The sequence below is a fragment of the Bombus affinis genome, chromosome 5, assembly GCF_024516045.1.
Source record: "Bombus affinis isolate iyBomAffi1 chromosome 5, iyBomAffi1.2, whole genome shotgun sequence".
Taxonomy (NCBI): domain Eukaryota; kingdom Metazoa; phylum Arthropoda; class Insecta; order Hymenoptera; family Apidae; genus Bombus; species Bombus affinis.
The window spans coordinates 7,695,300-7,720,212 of record NC_066348.1 but is presented as its reverse complement, the minus strand read 5'-3'; the positions used below and the strand labels follow the sequence as shown (position 1 = coordinate 7,720,212).

The window sequence follows — 24,913 nt, the reverse complement described above, 5'->3', positions numbered from 1 at the left end:
AACATTTGTCTTCTCTTTTGCTAACACTTAGCTTTAACTTCGAATCAGAGCGTTTCTTAGTTTGTGTAAGAAAGAATTTGTAATAATCGTTACAAATTATCGCTTACATTGGGTATTTGATTAGGACAAAAATTTTTGTTCCTTTTGAATCGACAGATTTTCTCTCGTAGGTAACATTAGAGTTAGCAAGTTTGCGAAAATTAGGAACTTGAGACGTTTGTTCTTGCAATGACTATTAAAGAGATGCAGATATTTTTGAGAAATATAACGGTGACTTTTATTACGACAGAAACGTTTATCTTCATTGTGCTATTCTAACTATAATTATTTATCCAACGTCTATGTATTTAACTACATAATACATATTGCTAACGAAGAATCATCCAACTGTAGAAAAATGTTTCCATCTTCTCCTACAACGATCTTGGCGGTATTAAAACGAACAGAAATGAAAAAACCTCCAGCAATTCCCAGAGCTATAATTCCGAAAATTTCCATAATTAACTACTTTATAAACGTGTAGCAGATACTGAACGACGTGCTAATTATGACGTATATTATACAAAAGATGAATTGTATCTCGAAATCCGGCACGTCGCTAATTTCAACCGAATACGCCTAGTTCGACTCATGTTCTACTATGCAAATTTCAATCGTATGGTCGTAAAGTAGCGATTTCTAACATTTTTTATTCTCGTAATAAATGTAAACTACCTAATCGTAAAAATTCTGTGGCACATCAAAAGACGTATCACGTATTTGATTCGAAACAGAGCATTCATATCGCACGACTATTGTTGTTCTAGCTGTTGTCATTTTCCGATTTGACAATCTAAGATGAACGAGGTCGGCGCTTCTGCATCGCCGTTTTTGAAAATCCTCGCGCTACGCTGATTGAAAATCGCCGATGCAAGCCAGAAGCTTGCAACAATTTCCAAAAATTACCAACGATACGAACAACGAATGGTAATTTACAAAACGATAGAAAAACCAAAACACCACGAAATTCCAATGCGTCACCGAGACCAATTGCAGACCTGGTTCTCCGTCTTTTTACGAATTTCCGGTCGTACGGTTGGCGACGGTGGAATGACGTGGAGGGCCTTGAATTCCCGGAAGACGGCGCATTTCTCAAAGAAAGGCATAGCCTTGGTGGAAGCTGTTCCACAGCGAGAAGAAAAGGGGAAAAAATGTAACGATAGAGGGAATAAATTCGAGAGAACAAAGCCTGGCGTTTCGCATGCGTTCAAAGCCCTGGCCTTGACCTAGCTGCTCGTTCGCTGAAGAATTCCCCGGCTCATCTCTCCGCTCAATCGTTAATGCCCGCCGATTAATTCGCGATGCTTCCTTTTCTCTTCGCGCGTAATTCATCCCCGTGAGACGCCGCGTTTGTCTGACTCTGCGTGTCAATGTCCTTGATTAGAGACAGTGAAAATCTGAAGAACCTTGTAAACAGGTTGAAACGAGCTAGCCTTGACCAGCCTCGAGTTTTATCCCACAAATCAATTTCCTACACAGCTGGGATGGTCGATGGATAGAAAGAGGAAGAGAGAGAAAAGACAAGCAACGAAGAAATCCCTGGAGAAAGTAAGGCTGAGTGGCAACCTTCGTCGGTTTATCTACCCACGCAGCTAGGTCGCTGTTGCGAGAAGTTAAGTTCGTGGGCACAGGTGGTTGTGCAACCCGCAGTGCTGGCTAACATCGAACAACGAACGTAGAATTCTTTTATTCGATGGTAGAACCAGTTAAAATTATCGCTATCGGATTTTTTGTAATATTAACGTTAACTTTTATTCGAACAAACGTATGATTAGATATGTATACGTACTTATTTATTTTCAACTGTAATTCTACTTAACCACTGTGTGGTTCAATGTAGACTATATTTGAGTGTATGTTGGAAATTAAAGGTCGACAGGTTGTGTCGTTAAGTCGATGCAGGAATATTAAAGGAATATTAAAACAGTAGAGTTTGTAATTCAAACTTGAATATAATTGCAATAATTTAAAAAGTACCACTGTTGCTTGTAAATCCAACTAATTGTTTAATGAGCAGTTTAGTTTCTATATCTGATACGGGACTTACGAATATATTTTTCGCACTTTGAAGAATTATAAACGCGCGGTGATCTACAAAATTTCACTTTCAGTGATAATTAGGAACCAAGTTAAGTGAAACATGGTGAATAAGAATTCTCACATGTAGAGAGTTATAATTAGCCTTGTGTGATTCTAGTGATCGAGTTAGACTGTATACTGCATTTCATCCAATTCCTGTTTGTGTTAGTACGAATACGATAGTAGGAATAGGTGTAAGTGTATTACTGGTTACGTAAAACACTGAATATGAATGATATGAAAATTTGTTGAATTAATCAGTAAGTTTGGAGAGAAGTTTATTTAAATAGGAATCAATCAGTGTAGAATGCTAAATAAAATGCTATGTATATCTTACAGAATTAAAAAACATTCGATAAAATGTTAATTGTGAATCTAAAGTATCCAAATATATTATACACAGATGATAAATATACATAGATGATTAAAATTAAACATATACGACAGAAATAAAGACCTCGGTATATTTTTAATAATTGCAAGATCTTCCTGCTTGTAATATTAAAGAACGAACGATAAATTCTATTCTGTTATGCTCTTTGACGTAGGAAATCGAGGATAAAGGTAAGTGGCTCGTTGTATTTCTTCAGAGAAGGATAGTAAATGACAAACGTCAAACTCCATCGCTCTACGTTCAGCAAAGGAAGCCCGAGCTATCGAGATTAAGGGATTATATGTAGCCTACTGTCACACATTGCAGAAGAATATTAAAAGTTGAATGGCAAGCTGCATCGTGTCACGTAACACCATTATACCGAAAGAAATTATCGAGCATCAGCATTTTTGATATCTCATTATAGAAGACCATTAAACAACGCCGACATTTATTATTCAACGTAAAGTAAATCTATCAAAAATATGTATATCTATGAAAAATGTTAAACAAGAAACACGAAATTTTATTCTGCAGCGTAAGAGAAGAAAGAGATAGGAACTATGAAATAAAAAATTCAAAGTCATATTTAAAAGATTATTTGCAATTTTTATCGGCATTTTAATGACTTCTTTTTTAAAAGCGACTAAACGATTTTTAGCAAATTTTTTTTCTTGCGTTATTCAACATAAGATAATAAGAATTTTGAACATATGCAAAATAATTAATCCTTGGAATTGTACTATTATCCGTTGGAAAAGAAACTTGAGAGACGAACAACGAATTTCGTAATTTCGTGCAACACCAGGAAAACACCCTAGTCAAGCGTCATCTACCACGAAAGTATCGTAAATATCGAATTGCAAGCTTTATTATTCCAAATAGAACAATTTATCAAAAATATTTCGTCGTAGGAAGCCTAGTGTCATTCGTTAGAAAAGATTCTTGAACAAAACGGCGAATTTCATAATTCCATGTAACAGCAGAATAACCATAAAAAGTGACTAATTACATGCATTGTAACATCGCCTGTTACAAAGGAATCTTGAGGATAAAACGGCAAAATTTATCTACCTCGTGCGTTACCTTCAACGAAGAATCTCAAGCAACGAACGTCAAACTCATCGTCCCGTACAACCCCCAAAAAACGTCTAATGCATCGAAAATAACTAATCACAGGCGCTCTGGTATCACTCATAACGAAAGAATACCAAAGAAAAAGCGCGAAAATTCATTTATCCCCTTGCGCCAGCCTTAGCGAGAAAAACTCGTCCCACGCATCCCCCTGAAAAACATCCGATCTGAAAAAGAATATCTAATTACAAACATCACCTGCTTCGGAAGAATCAAAGAAAAAAGACCTTCGACTCGGAACTTCGTGAACCGCGCGACACAAATTATTTAACCGAGAGAACCGAAGGCTGTCTAGCACAGGTGGTTGCGGGCACCCAAGTATCACCCAGCCACGACAAGCCAGAATACCAACTTGGATTGACCACTGCTCTTTTTTCCATTCGAATGAAATATTTTCGATAGAAGAGAAACTTTCGATCAAATTGCTGAAATCGGAGACACCAACCGAATGCGCACTGGTCGCGATCACATCGATGGCGTACGTCGCGAGTCGCGAGCCGTTGGATCGACGCAATCTCCCGATGATCTCATGGTGTGCAGCGCGAGATGCTCTTCCTGTGGAGAGGAGCTCGATCGACTGGCCTGGGCGAAAGCCGTCGCGCGACTGAAACCGCTCTCTGCCCACAGCATCCCTGCCCTTTCCACCCCTTCGTTCGTCGACGTGTCCCGCTCTTTCAGCCTCTTCCAGCGTGCACGCGCGATTCCCTCTTATTTCACCGACAACACCCTCTCTCGGTCAACCCCCTCCCCATCTCCCTCTTTGTTGGACGTATTCAATGCTGCGTGGGATTACGCGGGGGTGGATTCGAAGGAAAAGTACGCAGAGGTGACGCTCTGATCGTGGCTTTGAATCCGCGCGTGGGTGGCTTTCGTGAGAAATAATTAAGAGAAACGTATAGAGATGGGGTAAGGTTTTTCGAGATCGTCGGCTAGACTGTGCAGGAACGCTATTTTTGCGGTGGTCTTAAGGTTACCGGGAATTGATTTCGTGATTCTTCGAGTTGCGTGGTCTTGATCGTTCAGCAACATTTCGGGGAAGAATGTGGCAGGGGTTTAGGTTCTTGGAATTTGAAGCTGGAAATGGAAGATTTTTCGAAGTTTCTTTCTGGCTGATTCGAAGACTAGTGGGGAATCCTTTTTTGTTCTTTTAATTAGTCCTGGATGGCATCCAGGAAGCAAGGTAATGGAGGAATTGATTTTTCAGCCCCTTTCGGAATGGTTTCGGAATTAGTGGCAATGGATTTCTAATTTTTTGGACTTTCTAATTCTTGTGGTATGATGAAGGGGACGATTGATGGAAGAATGTGGCAGGTGAGTTAGACCTTTGGAATTAGCAACCGAACGTGCATGATTTTTTATTTAGAGCTTCCTTTGGTGTGTTTTTAAGGTTTTAGTAGCATTTTCTAGTTCTTGTGGCATCATTAAGGTGACGATTGGTGAAAGAATGTGGCAGGTGAGTTAGACCTTTGGAATTAGCAATCGAACGTGGATGATTTTTTATTTAGAGCTTCTTTTAGAGTGGTTTTATGATTGGTGGGAATCGATTTTGTGATTCTTTAATTCATGTGATCTAATGGGCGACGATCGAGGAAAGAATGTGACGGGAAGTTATATTTTTAAAATTAGGAATTAGAAGTGGTTGGTTTCTGAGAGTTTCTTCCTGGGTGGTTCTGGACTTAGCGAGAATTAATTTTGTAATTTTTTTAATTAACGTGTTGGTCTAATAAAAAGTATTTGGTAGGAAAAATTATATTTGTATTGAAATCATTACTAATCAGCCTGCGGTATACTTGATTCATTTTTATGCGTTGTCTAGTTCGTTTCTGAAAACTATTCATAAATTTCACGGTATAAAAATTTTATAGCCATGAAACGCTATTACGTTAAAGCCTCTCATTTTTATGCATCGACAAGTTTATACCTGAAGACCAGTTATAAATTTCGAATAATGTTACACTAAATTACCATCTTCTGCCCAATCTAATTTAAATAGTTTCATTTATGTACACAGGTGTTCCATTTAACTGGAAACGGTGGAATATCTCACTTGGGATTGAAACTGCCTTACAAAAGTTGTTTGTTACACTTGTCATTATTAATTAATACTAATTACCATTTAACCTTTTGCACTCCTATGTCGAGTGTGACTCGATATCAGTTTTTATCTCAGTAGCTGCTTTATCGAGTCCCACTCGACATTCTTTCAGTCCCATCTCTTTTGTGCTACGCGCGAAAGAAAACCAGGATTGCATCCTGGAAATTGTTTCAAGATATATCATACCCTTAAAAATTACAAAGTACAACAATAGTGTGAATAAAACTGGTATTTAAGTGGATTTCTTTCTTCCTTTATTTATTTAAATTGTATTATATTTTAGTTAAAGTAAATTTCAAATAAAACACTTAAAAGCGTTGGGAGCTGCTGATAACGAAATTGAAATAAAATTCCGAGCGCAAAGGGTTAATAATATAAACTTTTTCACACATAATCTCGTTCTTTCTTCCCGAAACTCGTATTTTCATTCTCTTCTTATTAGAAGTAAATCCATTTTTATTGATTTTCTCAATTTCATATCACTTGGCGAAAAAATAGAAATACCTCAATATGAAATATTTGAAGGAAACGAAATATGAAGCGAGAGTTGGAATTATGTAAACCAAGGCCTTTTCTCAGGCTAAGTGAAGCCGAAAAATAAATAAAATAATAATAATAGTTGGAAGAAACGAGGAATTAGTTTACGTGACTAACATTACGAATATTTTTTAAATGTTCAAGTGGTTCGCAAAATATATATTTAATATATAAATATATATAAATAAATATATATTTGATCACGAAATCAACTGAAAAGATAGTTTCGATACGACAATAAATGATGAATCGACAATAAAATTTCGAATGAAGAACGTGAGTTATCATGTTCTTCAGCTCGTATATTTTATAACATTCATATTAAAATCGTTATATTTTATTAATCCATCTGCGGTATATTTCACCCATCGGAATTGCTATTCACGTTTTGTGGCCTTCGTGTTTATCCCCTAATTAGACGAACGATCGATTCGATGGACGTGCATGGTTTGATGAAAATCAAATCGCTACTAAGTAGAGTAGTTTTGTTTGGAAAAGTGGCGCAATTAGGAATATCCCGGTATCGAGTTCAGTGCGTACTTGTGAATTTCAAATGTTACCGACGCTTGCATGTAGTTTCCATTGGAATCGAGAGCGGTTCTCGTACGAACGAGAATTTCGTTCGTCATCAGACTCATATCGAAAGTTTCAACCTGATAGGAGATGAATTCTACGCGAAACTGGGCCGCGTTGCGCGTATCATTTTTCAAAATTGTAGAATTCATCGTCGCTCGTGTTCAACATTATACACTGTCGGCGCTCGTTTCAACGAAATATACGTAAAACGCATTGCTGCAACCTGGAAATACCTGAAATTTCAAATTTCACGTGAATTTAAAAGTTTCTTTCGCCAATATTCTTTGATCGTACCGTTTCGATCATAATTATTTAACGATATCCATGGAAGCTGCGACAGCGCTGACTCGTAATTTGTAAGGTTCACTTGCGCCGATCGACTTTCCTTCTTATCAAACTTATCGTTAACGCGCAAGAAATTACATTAGCAGCAGTAACTTGTAAAGTTTCATCAACAAACAAGACCGGAATATTAATAAGAACGAAACCATCCCCTTAAGTGCTTCACAACGCTCAACGTTCGTTCACATCTCTCCGAGAAAAGCTCTAAATATCGTAACTATCTGTTCGTCAAACTGATCGATTTCAAATTTCTTATTTTATACGATTGTTCAGAAAATATGTACACGATCATAACGATACTGGCTTTCGTGAAAATAAAATTAAAGATTTTTTAGAAAATAAATGTTCCTTCCTATCCAACGAAATGATCTCTATAAAACATACCTAACGCAATTAGTACTGTAAAAAAGACGACAAAAATAGTTTACGTAACGTAGGTCTAATCTATTGACTCCGTAATGAGCTCTCCTAGAACAAATTCATAGTAATGATACAAAGAACCCACGTTTCCTTCCACCATTCGCATAATGGTGTACTGGATTGGCAATTAAGTGATTGCAGATTTTGTTAATAGGTGGTATTGACAAGAAAAACTTAGTTGCCAACTCAATAGTATCGTGGACAGATTTTTTCTTTTTATTTGGAAGAATTTTACAATCAATTCTCATTGAGAATTATAAGTAAATTATTCTAGCGTGGTATTATAACGTGAATAATTAGTGATCATCGCATGTTTGATTCTAGCTGAATCTAATGATCGTGGACAGATTGCCTAAGAAATATCGGGTGAACTATAAACAATTCCGCAGACTAAAAGGACAATACACGCTTTAGATTGAAGCGTTAGATTCAACTAGAATCAAACGTACTATAAACTCTCGTAACCTAAGTTACAGTACCACGCCAAATTAATTTACTTACAATTCTCAATGAGAATTGATTGTAAAAAGTCTACCAAATAAAAAAAAGACTATAAACAATGTTGCGAGAAAACCTAAGTACCGACAGGTGGAAAGGGTCGGGAAACTTCAATGGGCCAAGCGGTCTATCAATACGTCGTCGCTCTTTCAGTCGAAAAGCTACACGGAAGAAGGCGTACATGATCGTGATGATTACGAAAAACATTCGTGGTGGGGGTATGAGAAAAGACAAAAGGATGTTTAAGAGAGAAAGACGAATTAATAGTCAGTCGTTAACTAAGAGTCGAGTTGTGAGGAGTTGCGAATTAAAAGTCGAGTCGTGAGGAGTGGAGAGTTGAGTTGCTGAGTTGTTATGAGTTCTAAGCTATTAGTTGTGAGTTGTGAATTATCAATTTAGTTGTCCTAGTTATATCACATTATTGTATTTAGTTTACGTTAAATAACCATCGTTTCGTGTTTAATCCATTGTAAATATTAGGTTGGCAACTAAGGGATTTTGTCATTACCACCTAATGATGAAATAGATCCATCTATCAATGAACTTGTCATATAGGATAGAAATCATTGGAAACTCTAATTTCTAATATTTCTGAACAAATAAATCCTATAATATTTTACTTGAAAAACTTAAAGATTATGTTTTATACGTATACTTGTCTATTTTCATTCCACTTCTTGAACCCCTAGAACGTTTACGTCGTATACCTACACACGTGCATCAAGAGCAAAATAAATTCACAGCAATGGAACAATGTAATCGGATTATGAAAATTGTTGCGCGTCTCGATGTTTATGTCGGGATACGTTGATTTATGGCACTGTACTGGGTTGCATCTTGAAGTATCTCGTCGCACCGACCGATCCTCTGTTCAATCTTACCTTCTTCTGCTCCATGGTAAATTCAGTCCTCGAGATAGCGTATTAATTACCACGTAGACACACGTACGCTAATGATTGAAAATTCGTGTCACTGCGAAATACAGTGAGGTGGTATATGTCGTGATTGCGCACACAAGAAATACTCCTGATTTTTAACAATAACGTTTATTAAACTTTTGACAATTAACAACAAATAACGATTAACGATTAACAACAATCAACGATTAACATCGGTTAACGATTAACAAACAACGCTTAATACTGGCTATCGAGAGTCGACTACTCGTGTCTCTATGTTTGCTTCGCTTAATCCTTCGCACTTCCTAGCTCAGGGCAGAATGAATCTTTTTGGTTCAAAACCACGCCGATTCATTTCTTTGTTGCCCCTCGATATCCCTACCAGGCGCGCATTTGTTAGAAGTCCGCGACGGTTGCAGCGTATGCATTCTTCCGAATATTCGGCGAAAGGACCGCAGGGATATCGATGGTACTGTCGCGACCGGCACATTTCAAAACCGATGGGGTGATGACGGAGATAAAGATGTGGCGACACTCTTTTTCTTTTTTTTTATTTGGTACACTATTTACAATCAATTCTCATTGAGAATTATCAGTAAATTATTTTGGCGTGGTACTGTAATTTGGATTATAAGAGTTTATAGTATGTTTGATTCTAGTTGAATCTAATGCTTAAATCTAAAGGGTAATGTCTTTTTAGCCTGCGGATCTGATCCGTCGTTTCAAGTAATTATGTAACTAATAGGTTTTGGTGTTCGTTAACTCTTATGTTATTTCTATTGCTGAATTTGCATATTTCTTCTTTAACTGTGGGTATCTTAAGGTCGCGATGTATTGTTTCCTTGGTAACATACCAAAGTGCGTCTATTAAGAATCTTAGAGTTTTTGATTGGAATCGTTGGAGAATTTCTATGTTGGAATTACTCGTTGTTCCCCATAGTTGGATCCCATAGATCCAAACAGGTTTTAATATGGCTGTGGCGACACTCGACCTCGGAAATTTCCAACGGTTTCGCGGCACGAGGCGCTTTATCTTAAAAGCGCTATGCCGACGAGCCTTAGGTGTCATCGATATCCCTACGGCTCCTTCGCCGAATTTCCGGGAGACCGCACACGTGGCAGTCGTCGCGGGATTCTAAACAAACGCGCGCGATATCGATGGCTAACAAAGAAAGGAATCAGCGTGGCTTTTTGAATCAAAGAGATTCAGTCTACCCCGAGCTGCGAAGTGCGAAGGATTAGGTAATACGAGCGTTCTACTTCCTATAACCTGCGTTAAGCACTGATCGTTACCAAGCGTGCTAACTGTTAATTGTTAATTGTTGTTTGTTGCTTGTTGTTATTGGACGTCAGTTGTTGAGTTAATAAACGTTTTTTGTTGAAACACCTGAGCATTCCTTCTACACCTATCACGACATACCACTTCATGGCTTTAGATAGCATTGTTTTACTCTGCATGTTTAAGTTGGAGCGTCTACCAACGAGCCAGTAGAATCTTTTTAGTTTTGATTTCAGTTGTTTAGATTTATCTACGATGTGCCGTTTCCATGTCGTTCTTCTGTCCACAGTCATGCTCAGATATCTGACTGACTCTTCGTTTGGAATTGGAGCATTAAGCATCGTTGAATCCCATAGGTCCAAACAGGTTTTAATATGGCTTTAAATAGCATTGTTTTACTCTGCATGTTTAAGTTGGAGCGACTACCAATGAGCCAGTAGAATCTTTTTAGTTTTGATTTCAGTTGTTTAGATTTATCTACGATGATGCTGCGGCACTCGACGACAATGTATATCACCAAAGCGAAATGCCTAATGAGTCATCAATATCCCAACGGTCCTTCCGCCGAATGTTCGAGAAGAAGGCGTGCGTGGACGCCTAACAAACGCGTGGATAGTGGGAATACTGAGGTATGACAAAGGAAAAATAAACGGATCCGATCGAAAGTCAAGTTGTAAGAGCTTCAGTCTTGGAAAGTCACGGCTGGAGTTCGGAAATAAACTGTCGTTAGTGTAAGCCCAAGTGTTAGGAAATAAATTCTCTCTTTTTTATTTTCATCTGCGATTTCTTCTTTTTATTTTATTTTACGTGACAGTACATTGGGCATGTCGGCCTTACGCTTTGATGGTATAGCGCTTTGTGTCGCGAAGCTGTCGGAAAGTTCCATAGTGGAATGCCGCCACAATTACAATTATCTACGTACCATATATTTAGAGACAATTATCATGTTTCTCTCCATATGATGCTAGCCCGGCGTTAACGCGGAATTACTCGTTGAAATTCAATTATTAGATGCGAAATCGATCGAAAGGACGAAAGCTTCTTGCCACGTGACAAGTCATCAGCATGTTGATCGCTGCATGGAAGAATACTGGTATCGAACAATACGTCCATTTTCTGCGTGGCCGTGCATTGTTCGTTCAGCGCGTTCCCTTCGGAAACATTGTTCGAGAAACGGGCCAGTCGGCGATTAATCGCCGAGCAAATATCATTATGTTTTAACCATTGCAGGGCGAACAATCGCCCGAGTCGGCCTGAATTCGTGGCTCGTGGGCCACCAATTAAATGCTCGGATATTGCGGCCATCGAGAACGATTAATTGCGCGCTCGAAGAAAACGATATCGACGGTAGACTCGGCTCGTTCGTGCTGAACCCCGATATCTTGATAAGGCTGTTACATTTCCTTATCGATCGATATAGAAATTTGCAATCTCGTCATACGATTTTTAGATCGACATATTCGCTAGTACGTAAACGTGTACGACTATCAGCAGACCGAGGATTCTTGCAAGTTCTACGCAAGTTCTTATTTTCAGTGATAAAGAATTTCAACTTGAGCGTGATTTTCTTATTTTCGGATTATAATATCGTGTACTTCGACTCGCCAGAAAGCAACAAATACGAAGCGACATTTCTGAAAATTATCAAAAATTCTCAAAGAGTTAAAATCGAACGAGAAAGCTTTTTTTTGTTTAATTTGTACCTTACAATTTATCCAGCTGGACATTTGATAAATTTTTCTAACTTAATTGCTAAATAACATGTGGATGGCTACTCCCAGTGGGATACCATGTTCGGGTTTGACTATTTTATTTCTTTAGTGAGGTCAGTGGGGTGTTTTCTCCTCAGACTTCTTTCTACGAAAGTTTTACTCATTTCAACAGCCAGCTGGTTTGAATGTGTTGCCGTTCTTTCCTTGTATTGAATGAGAAAGTGATAGGAAAATTTATTTGCCCTTTTCTGGGTATCTTTGGTATTACGTGTCTCAAATTAGAAACTCCTTCGATCCGCATGATAATTGAATGAGAGTTTTCATTACAAATCGTCTACATACTGAACACGTCGGCGTTGCAATAAACAAAATTAATTTTGATTACTGTGAAATTTTTTTATGGTATTTCTTCTTACGTATTTCCCTTGCTACGCAAAAAAGAATGTAACCTTTCGATCGAGTTGCAGAAAACAAATGCTTCCTACGCTATGAAACAAGTTATAGATGGTTCAAAACACGACTTCACGGAGAAGTTGGCTTTTGTGAGGCAAGTCGTTGGCGTGTCGTGGAAAGTCACAATTTCAGCGAAGCACCGTTCGTTCCACGGACGATAGCGGTTCGATGAATGCCCTTGCAGCAACGAACAAAGAAAAGTTTCGCACAAAGTACGCGCTCGCGTATCGTCCATTCGAAAAATCCGTGGCCATTATGCTTCGCGGTTTCTTCCCTAGTTTCTATTATGGGATAGAAATCCCATCGATCGTCGCAACGTTGGTTTCTCGAGGAAATCCCGCTTTTAACGTTCTCCTCTAACCGTTGCAGCAGAATTTCCTTTCAACGTGGTTTTCATCGCCGTTCTCTGCTTGGCCTTCTCGCACGATTAAACGCCTGCATTCGGACGAAATTTATAGAATTTTCGATAGAAAAGCATGGAATTTCGATTGTCAGTGGAACCAGGGAACCCGGGTTAAGTTAAATTTCGTGAGATTTTGTCGCCTGATGTTCGAGTCGATACTCCAACATTTTATTGTAACATCAGATATGGTTTTCGACGATGTCACTTTGCTACAGGTGAATAGAAAAGTGCAACATTTTTGGTTTCTCTCTCGCTGTGCATGTTTATGGTTGCTTCATGGGGGTGTCCTGAATTGGAATGTTCTAAAACAGCGTTTTTTGTGATTTCCTTTAGAAGGAAAAGAAAGAAATGAAGTTATTGAATTTTGAGATATGGTTTTATTTATAATTAACGAATACAAACAAATTTTTTTTTAAATAAAAAAGAAATTATAACAGATTTCTAAGCCTATTTTATGGACGTCTTGTCGCTGCACTCTTCAATAGGCGAGAAAGATCAACCTCGTAATCCTTGACTGAAACAAAAAACCAAAAAAGGATTAAATTATTATATATTTTTCTTCTGGGTGAACTAAACAATTGCAGAAAAAATGTGAAATTAAAAATATTGGTGGGTTTGAAGAAAAATGTAAAAAAAAATAAACTTAAGGTGCTATAACAATTGTTTAAAAAAAATCTTTTTTCCGCCTTTGTTTAGTTCATCCAGAAGAAAAATATATAGTAATTTAATCCTTTTTTGGTTTTTTGTTTCAGTTAAGAGTTACGAGGTGGATCTTTGCCGCCGATTGAAGACTGCAGCGACAAGACGTCCATAAAATAGGCTTAAAAATCTGTTATAATTTCTTTTTTATTTAAAAAAAAATTTGTTCGCATTCGTTAACTATAAACAAAATCATACCTCAAATTTCAATAACTTCATTTCTTTCTTTCCTTTCTAAAAAAAATTTGATTGAGGACTGTAACGACAAGACGCCCATGAAATAGGCTTACTTTTATGCCTTTACTTTAAACAAAATTTTTTTATGTTCGTTAAATATATATAAAGCCATACTTCAAAATTCAATAATTTCATTTCTTTCTTTCCCTTCAAAAAAAATCGCAAAAAAAACGCTGTTTTAGAACATTCTAATTCAGGACACCCTTTTATATCACAAACGTATGTTTATAGTTTATGAAGTGAAAGATTTACATTTTACGTATCGCCGTTTGCGAAGTGGAAAATGTAGATTTTGAAGCGAAATTCAAAGAGTTCAAGTAAAAGGTAAATATCGGAATATACGTATATCGTAAAAACGGAATTTCCTGCAAATTCGAAAGACACGGACTATGTGAAAATAAATAAAGATAAATGTTAATGAAGTTAAAACTGTTTTATGTTGGAAATATAAAATACAGAGACAGAAATGCAACATTTGTCGCAATTTTTTTGCCTAATTTCCTGAAACATAAGAAATGTATCGTAGTATCGCGGAAATATTAGGTATACAATTTCTTTGATACTATTCATTTTATTTTAAGTTAGTTATACAGATTTTAATGAGACAGAAAACGATGGTTGTTTAATATGGAACTAATAGTAACAATCTTATTCTAATTTGGCTACTCACGCAACTCCACTCTACTAACAACTCTACTCTTCGGCTCCTCGATTAATTCTGACCTCTCGACCCACTCTCACTTTTCGATTAATCGCCCCTTGCATTCGAATCGTTCCCCTCCATTAGCGCTATTTTTCCTTTTCTCTAATTCCAATCCTGCTAACCCTTTGCAAGAACTAGGTGACTTTGGTCACACAGGCTTTTTCTATGTAAACTAATAACCGAAGGACAGGCGACCTTGTTTTACTTAGTTTCTAACCAGGTTTTTTCCTCACGATACTACAGTATTGATGTAACGATGGAAACACTACTGCACCTATTTTTAACGTTTGATTTATTGCTTCAGGCTTTAGGTTTCTTTAAGTTTGCAAATTGTTTAGAATAGAGTTTCAGAGTTCGGAAATTATGGATCTTTGCGGTATTGTATAGGTGAGCTTAGGGACTAACGAGTGTTTTTTGCACGATTCCCTTAGTTTTGCATCCGGAAACTCCGACCATGAGTTTCATCCGTGAAGTTGTAGGTTCCACTTTGAGTTTAATTACTCTTTTGAGGCGGTAACATGTCGGTTGCTGTTTAGACGACAGATGGAAAACAGGGAAATAAACGATCTAAACTTTGAACATTAATATAATTCATTTATGATCTCGGAAATAATTATTGAGTTGGCAACTAAGTAATTGCGGATTTTGTCATTAGGTGGTATTGACAAAATCCGCAATCACTTAGTTGCCAACCCAATACATCTCGGAAATTGTTAATCTCTAAATCAGAAAACAATTGATAATTTCCTCCAAATTTTCTATTCTTAAAGTGCGTGATATGAGGAAATTCTCTTACTTTATTTTAAAATTGCAGGAAAAATAATGCAAAATTAATCTTAACAATTTATAATAGAATATGGAGCGTAATAGAATAATTGAGTAATTTTATAAAATTATTAAGAAGGATATCGCTTAAATGAAATTCATCTACCACGTAAAGTTCTTAAAAGAATATTTCACACATATTATTCTTTATTTGCAGTGATCAATATTCAAATGGTGTGAGCAATTGCCGAAAAATGTGTATTGAAACGGCATTCTGTTTTTAATCTCTGGAAAACCAGAGAGTATCAAATCAAATATTTCTCGAAACGGTTTTTATCAAATAAAAAATCCATTCGTATCGGAAATTTAAAAAAAAAATGGGGGGAGGTTCGTAGAATAATATAGTATTGGAACAAAGCACTTTGATACGAAAAAAGTAAAAATTCCGTAAATTTCCAAAAAAAAGACTCAACAAAAAAGGCAAAGTAAAAGGTTCATTAATTCAATTAATATTTCTTAGCAGTTCTTTCTCATTTTTGTCGCATCGTTAAAAAAATGTTCAGCCTTCAGAAGGTCCATGTGAGACGCCAGGCATGCAGCCAAAAATCGATCGGAAACTCCGATCTATTTCTATGTTTGTTTTCCCTTTTTTCTTAACCGATAGGTTGGTACGAAATTTCGCCAAGCTTCGATCGGTTCCGAAGAAAGGGGATGAGACCGGTTGATGTTCCGTCGAAGCTTTGAACTTGCTTTTACTTCATTGTGCTCGTTTCCATCGGATAAAACCAACCAGTAAATACCAGCCCTGTTTTATTAGCTGCAATCGATCGCTTAATACTACAAATATCAGAGTCTGTTTTTCTGATATTTCTCTCGAGTATACTCTTGTTATACCTGAAAAATAATGTTTAAAGTACAATCTATTATTTGAAGCATGTCGAAGTAGGATAAATATTCTATTCCGAGAACAAGGGGAAATACTCCTGTTTCCCGTTAAAGCTGGAAATTTGAGCTAATTCATTGAGAGATTAAATGAAATGAAATTTAAATTAAAGGTAAAATGACTAATATTCCTATAATAATATACTGACGATCATGTTCAAGCGTATTATCACGACAGATACTTGGAAATTCTGTTATATTATATGTCGTGTTAAATTCCTATGGAATGAGAACTAACAATTAAGTAAAAATGTTAATTAATTGAAATATTTATTTTATGGGAACAGAAGAAAATTAGATTTCCAGTTGCATTAATTTCGTCGATTTTAGTCGTCGAACATGCAACGAATTCTTCTGTTTGAAAGTTAAAAAAGAAGAAAATGATTTGACAAAGTGGCGACACTATTTCAATTCTCGTGACAATGAAGTTCCTTCAGTTGTTAGATTTATGTCATTCTACGTTATGGCATCCTCTACGGTGCAACATTATTCCAAAACCATGTTTAATAGGCCTTTTAGCTAATCACCTTCCATTAACTATCATGTTGATAATTACGTTATCCTCATTGATTTAAAGACAGGATGGGCATGACACTATATGGGATTTCGTGTCTCACGTTCTAAAATACCGACCTCGAAAAAAGTTAGTATTTCCCACGTCATCCGCGATTTATTACGACAAACATACACAGGAATTATATTTAACTGAATCGTCGAAAGCAACAAAAACAATAGACTATCTGTGCACGAGTTTTATATGACTCGCGTCACGTAACTTTTCTTCTGAAAATATGTTACAATCGCGCAGAATGTGTGCTACTTTTTTTTTTTTATAAAATGTCATTTTCAGAAAGAATTATTTTTAAATATACAATTCATACAATATTCTTTTCGGATATTTCACCATATTTTCTAAAGTTATCTGTCTCGTTTGATAATAAGTATAGTTGAACATCGAAGAACCATAATATCCTTCGATTTGAATGGTCCAATGTTTGATATCCTTAAGATGACATGAGAGAATTTAATCAAAAAGCCAATTAAAAATGTTTCTATTAAAAGAAGACAACTAAAAACACTGAGAGACTTTTTTTATTTGAATGAATTTTACAATCAATTCTCATTGAGAATTGTAAGTCAATTTTTCTGGTATGGTACTATGTCGTGTTTAATAAGTGATTATCGTATGTTTGATTCTAGTTGTTGAAGGATAATCTCTACTAAGAGACTTGACACTGGAAACACCGGAATTTCTCTTCTTCACTTTAATTATAATTTTTATAGCTTAACCCTTAGAGTGCTGAATACTCGCGGCCTATGCGGTCCGTACAGACGGCGCGCGGCTAGCGTTGACGATCGCTGTGGACGGAACACTTTTTCGTTAGACCGAACTCTATTGATTGACTATTCAAGGCGCAAATCGTAATAAGTTATAGTAATTCTTTTGCACGAGATTAAATGATTCAAGAGCGTTATTTTTTAGTATTAATTATTTATTATAAACATTGAAATTTATAATAAACTAGAAAACAATAAACTAGGAAACTAAATTTAGTAAATATAACACAAGTTGATAATTCATTTGTGTGTGCAAAATTTCAAAACAATTATCGATACATAATCCGGCATCGCATTTTCTGCATTCTCTTACTTTTCACACGAACAACACATTTTCTTCTTGATAATTAGATGCGACTGTCCGCGAAACAGGTAGACAACTGTTATAACGAGGCATTATTGGCGTTTGTTTACTGCCGTTACTAAGCAATGCATTTATATTTATCTCACACAAACGTAATAGTATTACTTCTGCGTAGGTGTTCGGAAAAATTGACAAACGCATACATGCGTCCTTAGTCCATGCCGGGCACTTATAGAAAACGCATATATGTGTCCTTAGTCCACACCGATAGCTTGCGCCCGTAGCACTCTAATGGTAAGAACAATTTGTTATAATTTCATACGAAAATCAAATAGATACCAATCTTCTTTTCGAGTTAAAAAAATTTTTTTTAATTTGTAATTTACAATTTTGTTCAGCTGGACATTTGGTAAATTTTTCTAACTTAATTGCTAAATAAAATGTGGATGGCTACCCCCAGTGGGATACCATCTTTGAGTTTGACTATTTTATTTCTTTAGTGAGGTCAATGGGGTGTCTTCTTTTTAGTCTTTTTTCTATGAGAGTTTTGCTCGCTTCAACAGTCAGCTGGTTTGGATGTGTTGCCGTTCTTTTCTTGTATTTTTCTGCCTACCTGCCGAAGAGCCAGAAATTTGGGAATAATTATAGTTTATGTTATAGTTAATAATTATATTTAATAATTATAATTGGGAAGACAATCATCGGAGAAGAGAATAATAATTTCTATGCTTTCTACCGAACTTTCTACCGCCAGTTTGTCAAATAATTAAAAATTTCGTTATCCAGAATTTCTTCTCCAAGATTGATCGATCCTACAAACGGGAGAATGTGCTTGGCAAGCACGAGGTAGGCTTCCGACCACGAACATCGATATTTCGTGCGAGAAATTCGCAGTGCGACTTTCCAAGGTCAGGTGCTTTGGAAGCCAAAAATCAGCCGCGACACATTTTTTGTGGCCAAAAAGTTTCACTCGTTCGCCGATGTAGTTACGTCACGTTGCAGCGAGAAACTTTGCACGATCAATAATGAACACTCTTTGCTTTATGCAAGACATGTTATTGTAAATTACAATTGGAGTGTGGAAAGGCTTGGCCAGATGCGAGGACGAATTTTGGAAAATTGTTTAATTCCTCTCTCCCACGTCTACACCCACATTTATCTACTATCTTGATATTGAACTATCTTTAATATTTATTTCTAGAAGTATTTGTTCTACTTTTGTTCAACGCAAAGTACAGTATAAATTATATAAAAATGATATTCTTTTCAGGTATTTATTTTACTTATGGTTAATATAAAATATACATTTTTATGAAATGGATCTCTTGGAAAATGATACTCGGTTAATATAAAATATACATTTTTATGAAATGCAAAAATGATACTCTTTGCCTAACATATCCGTTAAGTAATTATTTCACTCTTTTGTTAATAAAAATGGTATTCTTTTCACGTTTTTCGTGTGCATCAATTCTTTTGAGTACATTCATGGTGATAATGTCAATTATATTTTGCTTTTGGTGGTAGATCAATCTGCTGATGTTTATGTTTAATAGAATTATTGGTACTTTATTATTTGAAACAATTAGAGCATCAAATGAATTTGGATGCAGAGGTGATAATTAATAGCGAGGGAGTCGTGTTAAATATACAATTTCTGGAGTGTTATAGGATAGTAGAATTTCGTTTATGCGAAAATGTCGAGGAGCAACCAATTTATATAATTGAAGTAGAATTCACAATAGTAGAATTTGCAGAAATTTGAAGACTCTTCCTTCCACCGTGAATTCTCTAAGATATAATAAATATATGGTAAATTCTAAAATTGCTGAAATCTTATCTATCATTATTTAAGGTAAAATTTATTCACATTGAATTTTTATGACGTCGAGTTGCACTTAAAATTAAATTTCCTACGTTCAAATCTTCAAATACCAACAGATTCGTCAGTTCAATTTCTGAATGAAAAGACAAAGAAAGCTGTCGTAGAACTTCCAGAGATAAAAGAACATGGTATCCCTCTGTTCGTCTGCCAAGTAGAAAGACTGCTGAAGCTATGACAGAAGTTTCAAAGGATAAAAGAAAACGGAGAAAAATATGAAGAGAAAAGAGGAACACGACAAGACAAGGAGCCATCAAATATTCATTTATTTCTGGTAACAACTATGTACATACACACATATACATACACATAGGCGTATTTAACATGTACGTAAATGCAGAAAATGGTCCGTACTCGAGTATATTTTGAATAAAACTACCCGTGTCGTTCAACAAACTACGAGACACTATACTTTCCTCTTTCAAACACGGCCAACTTCGAACGAAACAATCGTACACGCTCGAATCTGAAAATACGTGATCGGTAAAAATTACTTGCAGAAGTTCTTCGATCTTATCCATCTTTCCAATCCACGTACTTATCGTAATTCTTCTTCGGTTTTATGAAAAATCGAAGAACTATGGTACTGGTACTTTTGCGTTATGCTGTTAATTTTAAAACGTTTCTGTGATTAGGCCATTTTATTGGTAACGATTCTAGAGTTTTCACCCAGAGTTCTAAGGCCCCTGTCTGGCACGTGTTTTATTTCCAAAGGAAAGGGCCCAACATGATGCTTTAATCACTTGTACAGTACCTGGCTATCGAATTAGAACTACGTACGCAAATTATTCCACTCGTCAAACGATATATTGTATCGTATGCATACTGTGCAGGATAAATAAACAAATTATTTTTGATTGTCCAAACTGTCCAACAACTGAACAACTTCCTAAAGAAAATATCTATAAACATATGCAAATGGTACTCCACGTAGAAGATTTATTAAGAATTGTAATTATTAATTCAAACGTAGATAATATTCAAATTTTAGGATTAAAATTCTCGTCACGATTTACTCAATTTATCATTTTGTGTAATAAAAGTTATACATATATAGCTTTTTTGTAGAAAGCCTGTCAACTATTTAATTTATTTAATTTATTACTAACAATAAGTAAAAAATATTCGAATCTCGCAAGGGATTCTAATTCGATAGACACAGGGGACTGCAGTTTATTATGTGGAGATAAAAATCTGATTAAAATATTTCTATATAAAATGCAGACTGGGAATTTAAAAATTATGGTTGTGAGATGTTTGTTTCGGTTCGTTTTAAGAAATAGCACCATGATCGAAAATACTTGTTAATGTTCCCCGATAAATTGTTCAAAATACAACTCTCTGGATGATAGATTAAAAGACGACGTTTGTAAAAATAATTTGTTACCATATAGGAATTACATCTATGGCTCGCCCGTACATTTCAAAGACTTTCATCCGTGACCCTTACTCCTATTGTTTCTTTTTTTCTTTTCTTGTTCTTTTTTTTTTTCGAAATTTGTAGATATGGTACAAAGTATGCGCGTCTACTTACTTATAGTAAGTACAAATATACAGGTATTTGCTTTTGCGTATTGCGGTCAAACCGAGTGAATTATTGAAACGGAAGACACAATTTCACGGAAGAAACAAAATCGTAATTAACTTTGCTGCAATATTTTATATAGATACACAATCTTTAACAGATAATACACAATAGATAATTAATGTTTATATAATTACCTTCTAAATTAATTCTGACAGTAATATTAAAAATGGAAAGATCTACTATTCCTTGAAACGAAATTTTACATCTTTCAGTAAAAAATTAAATATAAATTTCATAGAAAAATTTTATGAAACGAAATATCATAAAAAATACTTCTACAAAAAAAATTCTATTTCTCCGAACATTTTTTTTTTTTTTCTTATTACATATTTACCACTCGATTCCCTGATAAACTTACACGCACGAATCTGAGATTGTGGGCGGAAATAGGAATAAAAGTATCCAAAAGGTTCTTTTTAAAAATTCGACGGTACGACACGTAACTGTTTCCACACGTTTGCCAATGTTCCAACGTTTGGTATCAAAAGAGAGAGAGTACGCTTTCGATGAGTACAGCTAATCGTCGAATTCGTACATTTGGAACGGCTTCCAATTGAGTTTTTGAAGTGAACTGAAAAACATACACGCAATTAATAAAAAGTAAATTAAAGACAAACGTTATTCGACCTATGCTTCATGCTTTCCTCTTATTTTATGAAATTTTTGCACATTTTAAATATCATAGCCAGAGATAATTCGAAATTAGAATGGTAAACCGTCCTTATTCTTACTTCTTTGCTAACTGTATGAATTCTTGAGGCCCGCACGTATAAACGAATGCATCAGGATTACTTGTTCCAACTAGTTCCTGTAATAAATCATCAGATAACGTGCCGCGTCTGCCTGTCCACGCATCTCCGGCTTGTGAAAGGATATGTGTAACTTTTAATCTGCAACGTACAGATGTTCCATTTGAAGGGAATGAAAAGACAAATCCAGAAAGATCTACCCACTTGTTGTCTGCGCTAGCCTTTTCCAGTTCCTTCACGTAAAACATGTTATCTTCATCCTTGTTGAAGTTGAGTAAGTTTATGGTCTTTCTGCAGCATTCCATAAATTATTAAATTAAACACATGCGCAAGGATTATACATCTATAACTACATCTCATCTATTAACTGGAAAGCTTAATCACACTCTAACTAACGTTACTAACGTTATCAAAATTCAGGAAGCCAAATATCAACATTTAGACTTTCTTTCATAAGTGGTTTACTAAACTTACTTTCGTATTATAATAATATTCTTTTGCATATTTTCTGTACTCTTGGAATCTTATTATGCTATGTTTTAGATCCTAAACCACTGAAACGTACGCTATTGCTACTGATAAGCTTCCTGCTAAATTTCTCCTAACTAAAATTCAACTAAAAGTAAAAAAGCAATTCGGTATTACTTTGAACGAAATGGCCATTTCATAGTCGCAAAATCTCTAACAAATGACAGATTTGCAAGAAATATTATCATTTCTTGTCATGTAACATGTCTTCAGAAAGTACGTTCGGGAAACTAGATTTTTAGAAGCCCTGTAGATAAAAAGATACTGACACACTGCGTCTGGCCAAAGCTCGCTGAATGATGCCAAGCATCGCTGTCAAACCGGTGCCACCAGCGATCATATGATTGATAGAATAGCCATCACAGGATTCTACTGTGAAGTCACCTAAAGCATTGCTCAAACGGAGGGTCTCGCCAATCTGAAGAGCGGTTATGGACGGACTCAAAGCGCCATTCGGGTACTTCTTGATCATGAAACACAGGCAATCAGACTTATAGTTTGGCGCCATGTCGTCCGGATGAAGGCACGGTGGGACAGGCGTGTACAATCGCGATACTTCCGTCCCTAAAACGAAGTATCTCATAGTTTCCTGCATACTTTCTTCGAGAACTTTTTATCAATCATGCAAAGACGGAATTGGCTAAACCTTTACTATAGTTTGTTAAATATTGTATAACGTAGACGACACAGAATTAGTAGATTAGCGAGTTAAGTCGATGATTATTTCATCGATGGATGCGCTCTTACAACGAATATGATTGTACGAACCAATATAAAAATGAAAGAATGTTGCAAGATTCTATTTCGATAAAACATTTTACATTTCGGTAAGATAAGTTGGCTACAAAAATAGTTACTGCGAAGAATGACGCGAATAATTAATTTTGTAGAAATTTTCAAGTTACTCGAAGGGTAAAGCAATCTCTTCGATGAAAATACTTTGAACGTCTTTGATATTAATAATACAGAAACTATTACAGTTCGGATAAATAGAAGAAGAATGATTCAAAGATACTCGTTTGGATCGTGGCTTCTGTAGCTGTTATGAGAATTACCGTGCCATTTTAATTACGTGTTTAAATTCCCTTAATTAGTCGATCAATGAATTAGGGATTTTAAATAGCGAAAAGAAAAAGGATGATATTCACCCATGACGTTCAGCATGGCTTCTACGTGCCTGCCAATAGGTACAATTTGCAAGAAGTCTTTTGCTCGCACGACTAACAGATGAACTAACTTAGAAAGCGGTTTGTTCGTAAGTACTTGGTATTCTCTGTACGTTCGATTATCCCTATTCATCTCCCTGCATACCATTTGCTCACCGTAAGATTTCCATAACTCTTGCTTTTGCTTCATAAACGTAAAAGTGATCTACATAACGCAGAAAGTAGAAATTAATATCTTAAATTTTTAATTAATTAAACAACAGCTTTTCAGTTACATTACCTCTCTCGTTTCGAAATTTTTGATGCAGACCGGTGGCCATTGTATCTCTGCTGTTAATTCCAACTCGTGCGTTATTGAGCCGCTCGCGAAAACTAATTTGTACATCAATTTCGAGTCGTTTATCCTACTTAATTGATAGCACAAGCCAGGATAATAACGTGTCGTTTGATAAGACAATGTGAGCGAGTCGGATGTTTGCCTCCAGTCCATTTTTATATTCAATGAACTAGCGTCTGATACGTTTTCTTGGCTAACACTATGAGCTGAAAATCAATACGTTCTAATTATTCTCTTGTTGTCCATTTCTTGTCGATCAATCAAACTTGGCTACACTTCTTCCAACATCCCTTGCATAATAACGGTTTCTATTTATTCTCTTCTTTTTTCAAAACCTTCCTTCGCACTATTTCCTACGATAATTTATTAACAATTCGTTCGCTACACAATTCATCATTTGTCTATGTATAAATGTTGAAATTAAAGAAGACTTTAGTACTTCCTCAATTTGTCGAAGAGTATATTGAAAACGAGATCTCAATTTTAATTTTAAGACGAGAATATGAATCTTTAATCGTCAAAGGACGAACACTTTGTCCACTTTCTCGTATAACACGAAATATGTAACGGAGCGTGTTATGTAAAATTGTCCAATGTAACTAAACCACATGGTCCATGTTTAAAGAGTTAACGTTCGCTATAAACTCACCTACTAATCCAAAAATTCCAACAAAATATAGCCTTCCGTATCCGAACATTCACTCCAAGTACATACCCTAATATAAAATGATTCTTAACAACCTGAAGATTGCTAAGAACTCGTTCGGGTCTTCTGTCACAGAAAGAGACAAGTATAGTAAATGCAAATATAATATTTACATACGATGAACGCTCGC

The 24,913-nt window shown here is 35.8% G+C and overlaps 2 protein-coding genes and 1 long non-coding RNA gene across 22 annotated transcripts in view; 1 reads left to right on the top strand and 2 right to left on the bottom strand.

The window, feature by feature from the left end:
* The window catches only part of LOC126916525 (monocarboxylate transporter 10-like), a 335,858-nt gene extending 331,616 nt beyond the window's left edge, over positions 1 to 4,242 (bottom strand). For all 8 annotated transcript variants that reach the window (XM_050722383.1, XM_050722387.1, XM_050722386.1 and 5 more), the window contains exon 1: positions 4,071 to 4,242. The gene's annotated coding sequence lies outside the window, so the exon portion shown is untranslated. The remainder of the gene's footprint in view (positions 1 to 4,070) is intronic.
* A 15,352-nt stretch (positions 4,243 to 19,594) lies between these two features.
* On the top strand, positions 19,595 to 20,264 carry LOC126916537 (uncharacterized). The gene is made up of 2 exons (XR_007710645.1): positions 19,595 to 19,682; positions 19,769 to 20,264. It is a non-coding gene; the product is annotated as an uncharacterized LOC126916537 (long non-coding RNA).
* Positions 20,265 to 21,349: 1,085 nt separating this feature from the next.
* The window catches only part of LOC126916526 (cytochrome b5 reductase 4), a 29,083-nt gene continuing 25,519 nt past the window's right edge, over positions 21,350 to 24,913 (bottom strand). For 12 of the 13 annotated variants that reach the window (XM_050722394.1, XM_050722393.1, XM_050722406.1 and 9 more), the window contains 6 exons: positions 24,021 to 24,283; positions 23,723 to 23,945; positions 22,844 to 23,138; positions 22,251 to 22,337; positions 22,029 to 22,187; positions 21,350 to 21,868 (listed from right to left, as the gene is read on the bottom strand). In XM_050722394.1, the coding sequence (XP_050578351.1) occupies positions 21,814 to 21,868; positions 22,029 to 22,187; positions 22,251 to 22,337; positions 22,844 to 23,138; positions 23,723 to 23,945; positions 24,021 to 24,283 (1,082 nt within the window). In that variant the 3' untranslated portion in view covers positions 21,350 to 21,813. The other variant, XM_050722395.1, reaches the window with a different exon arrangement.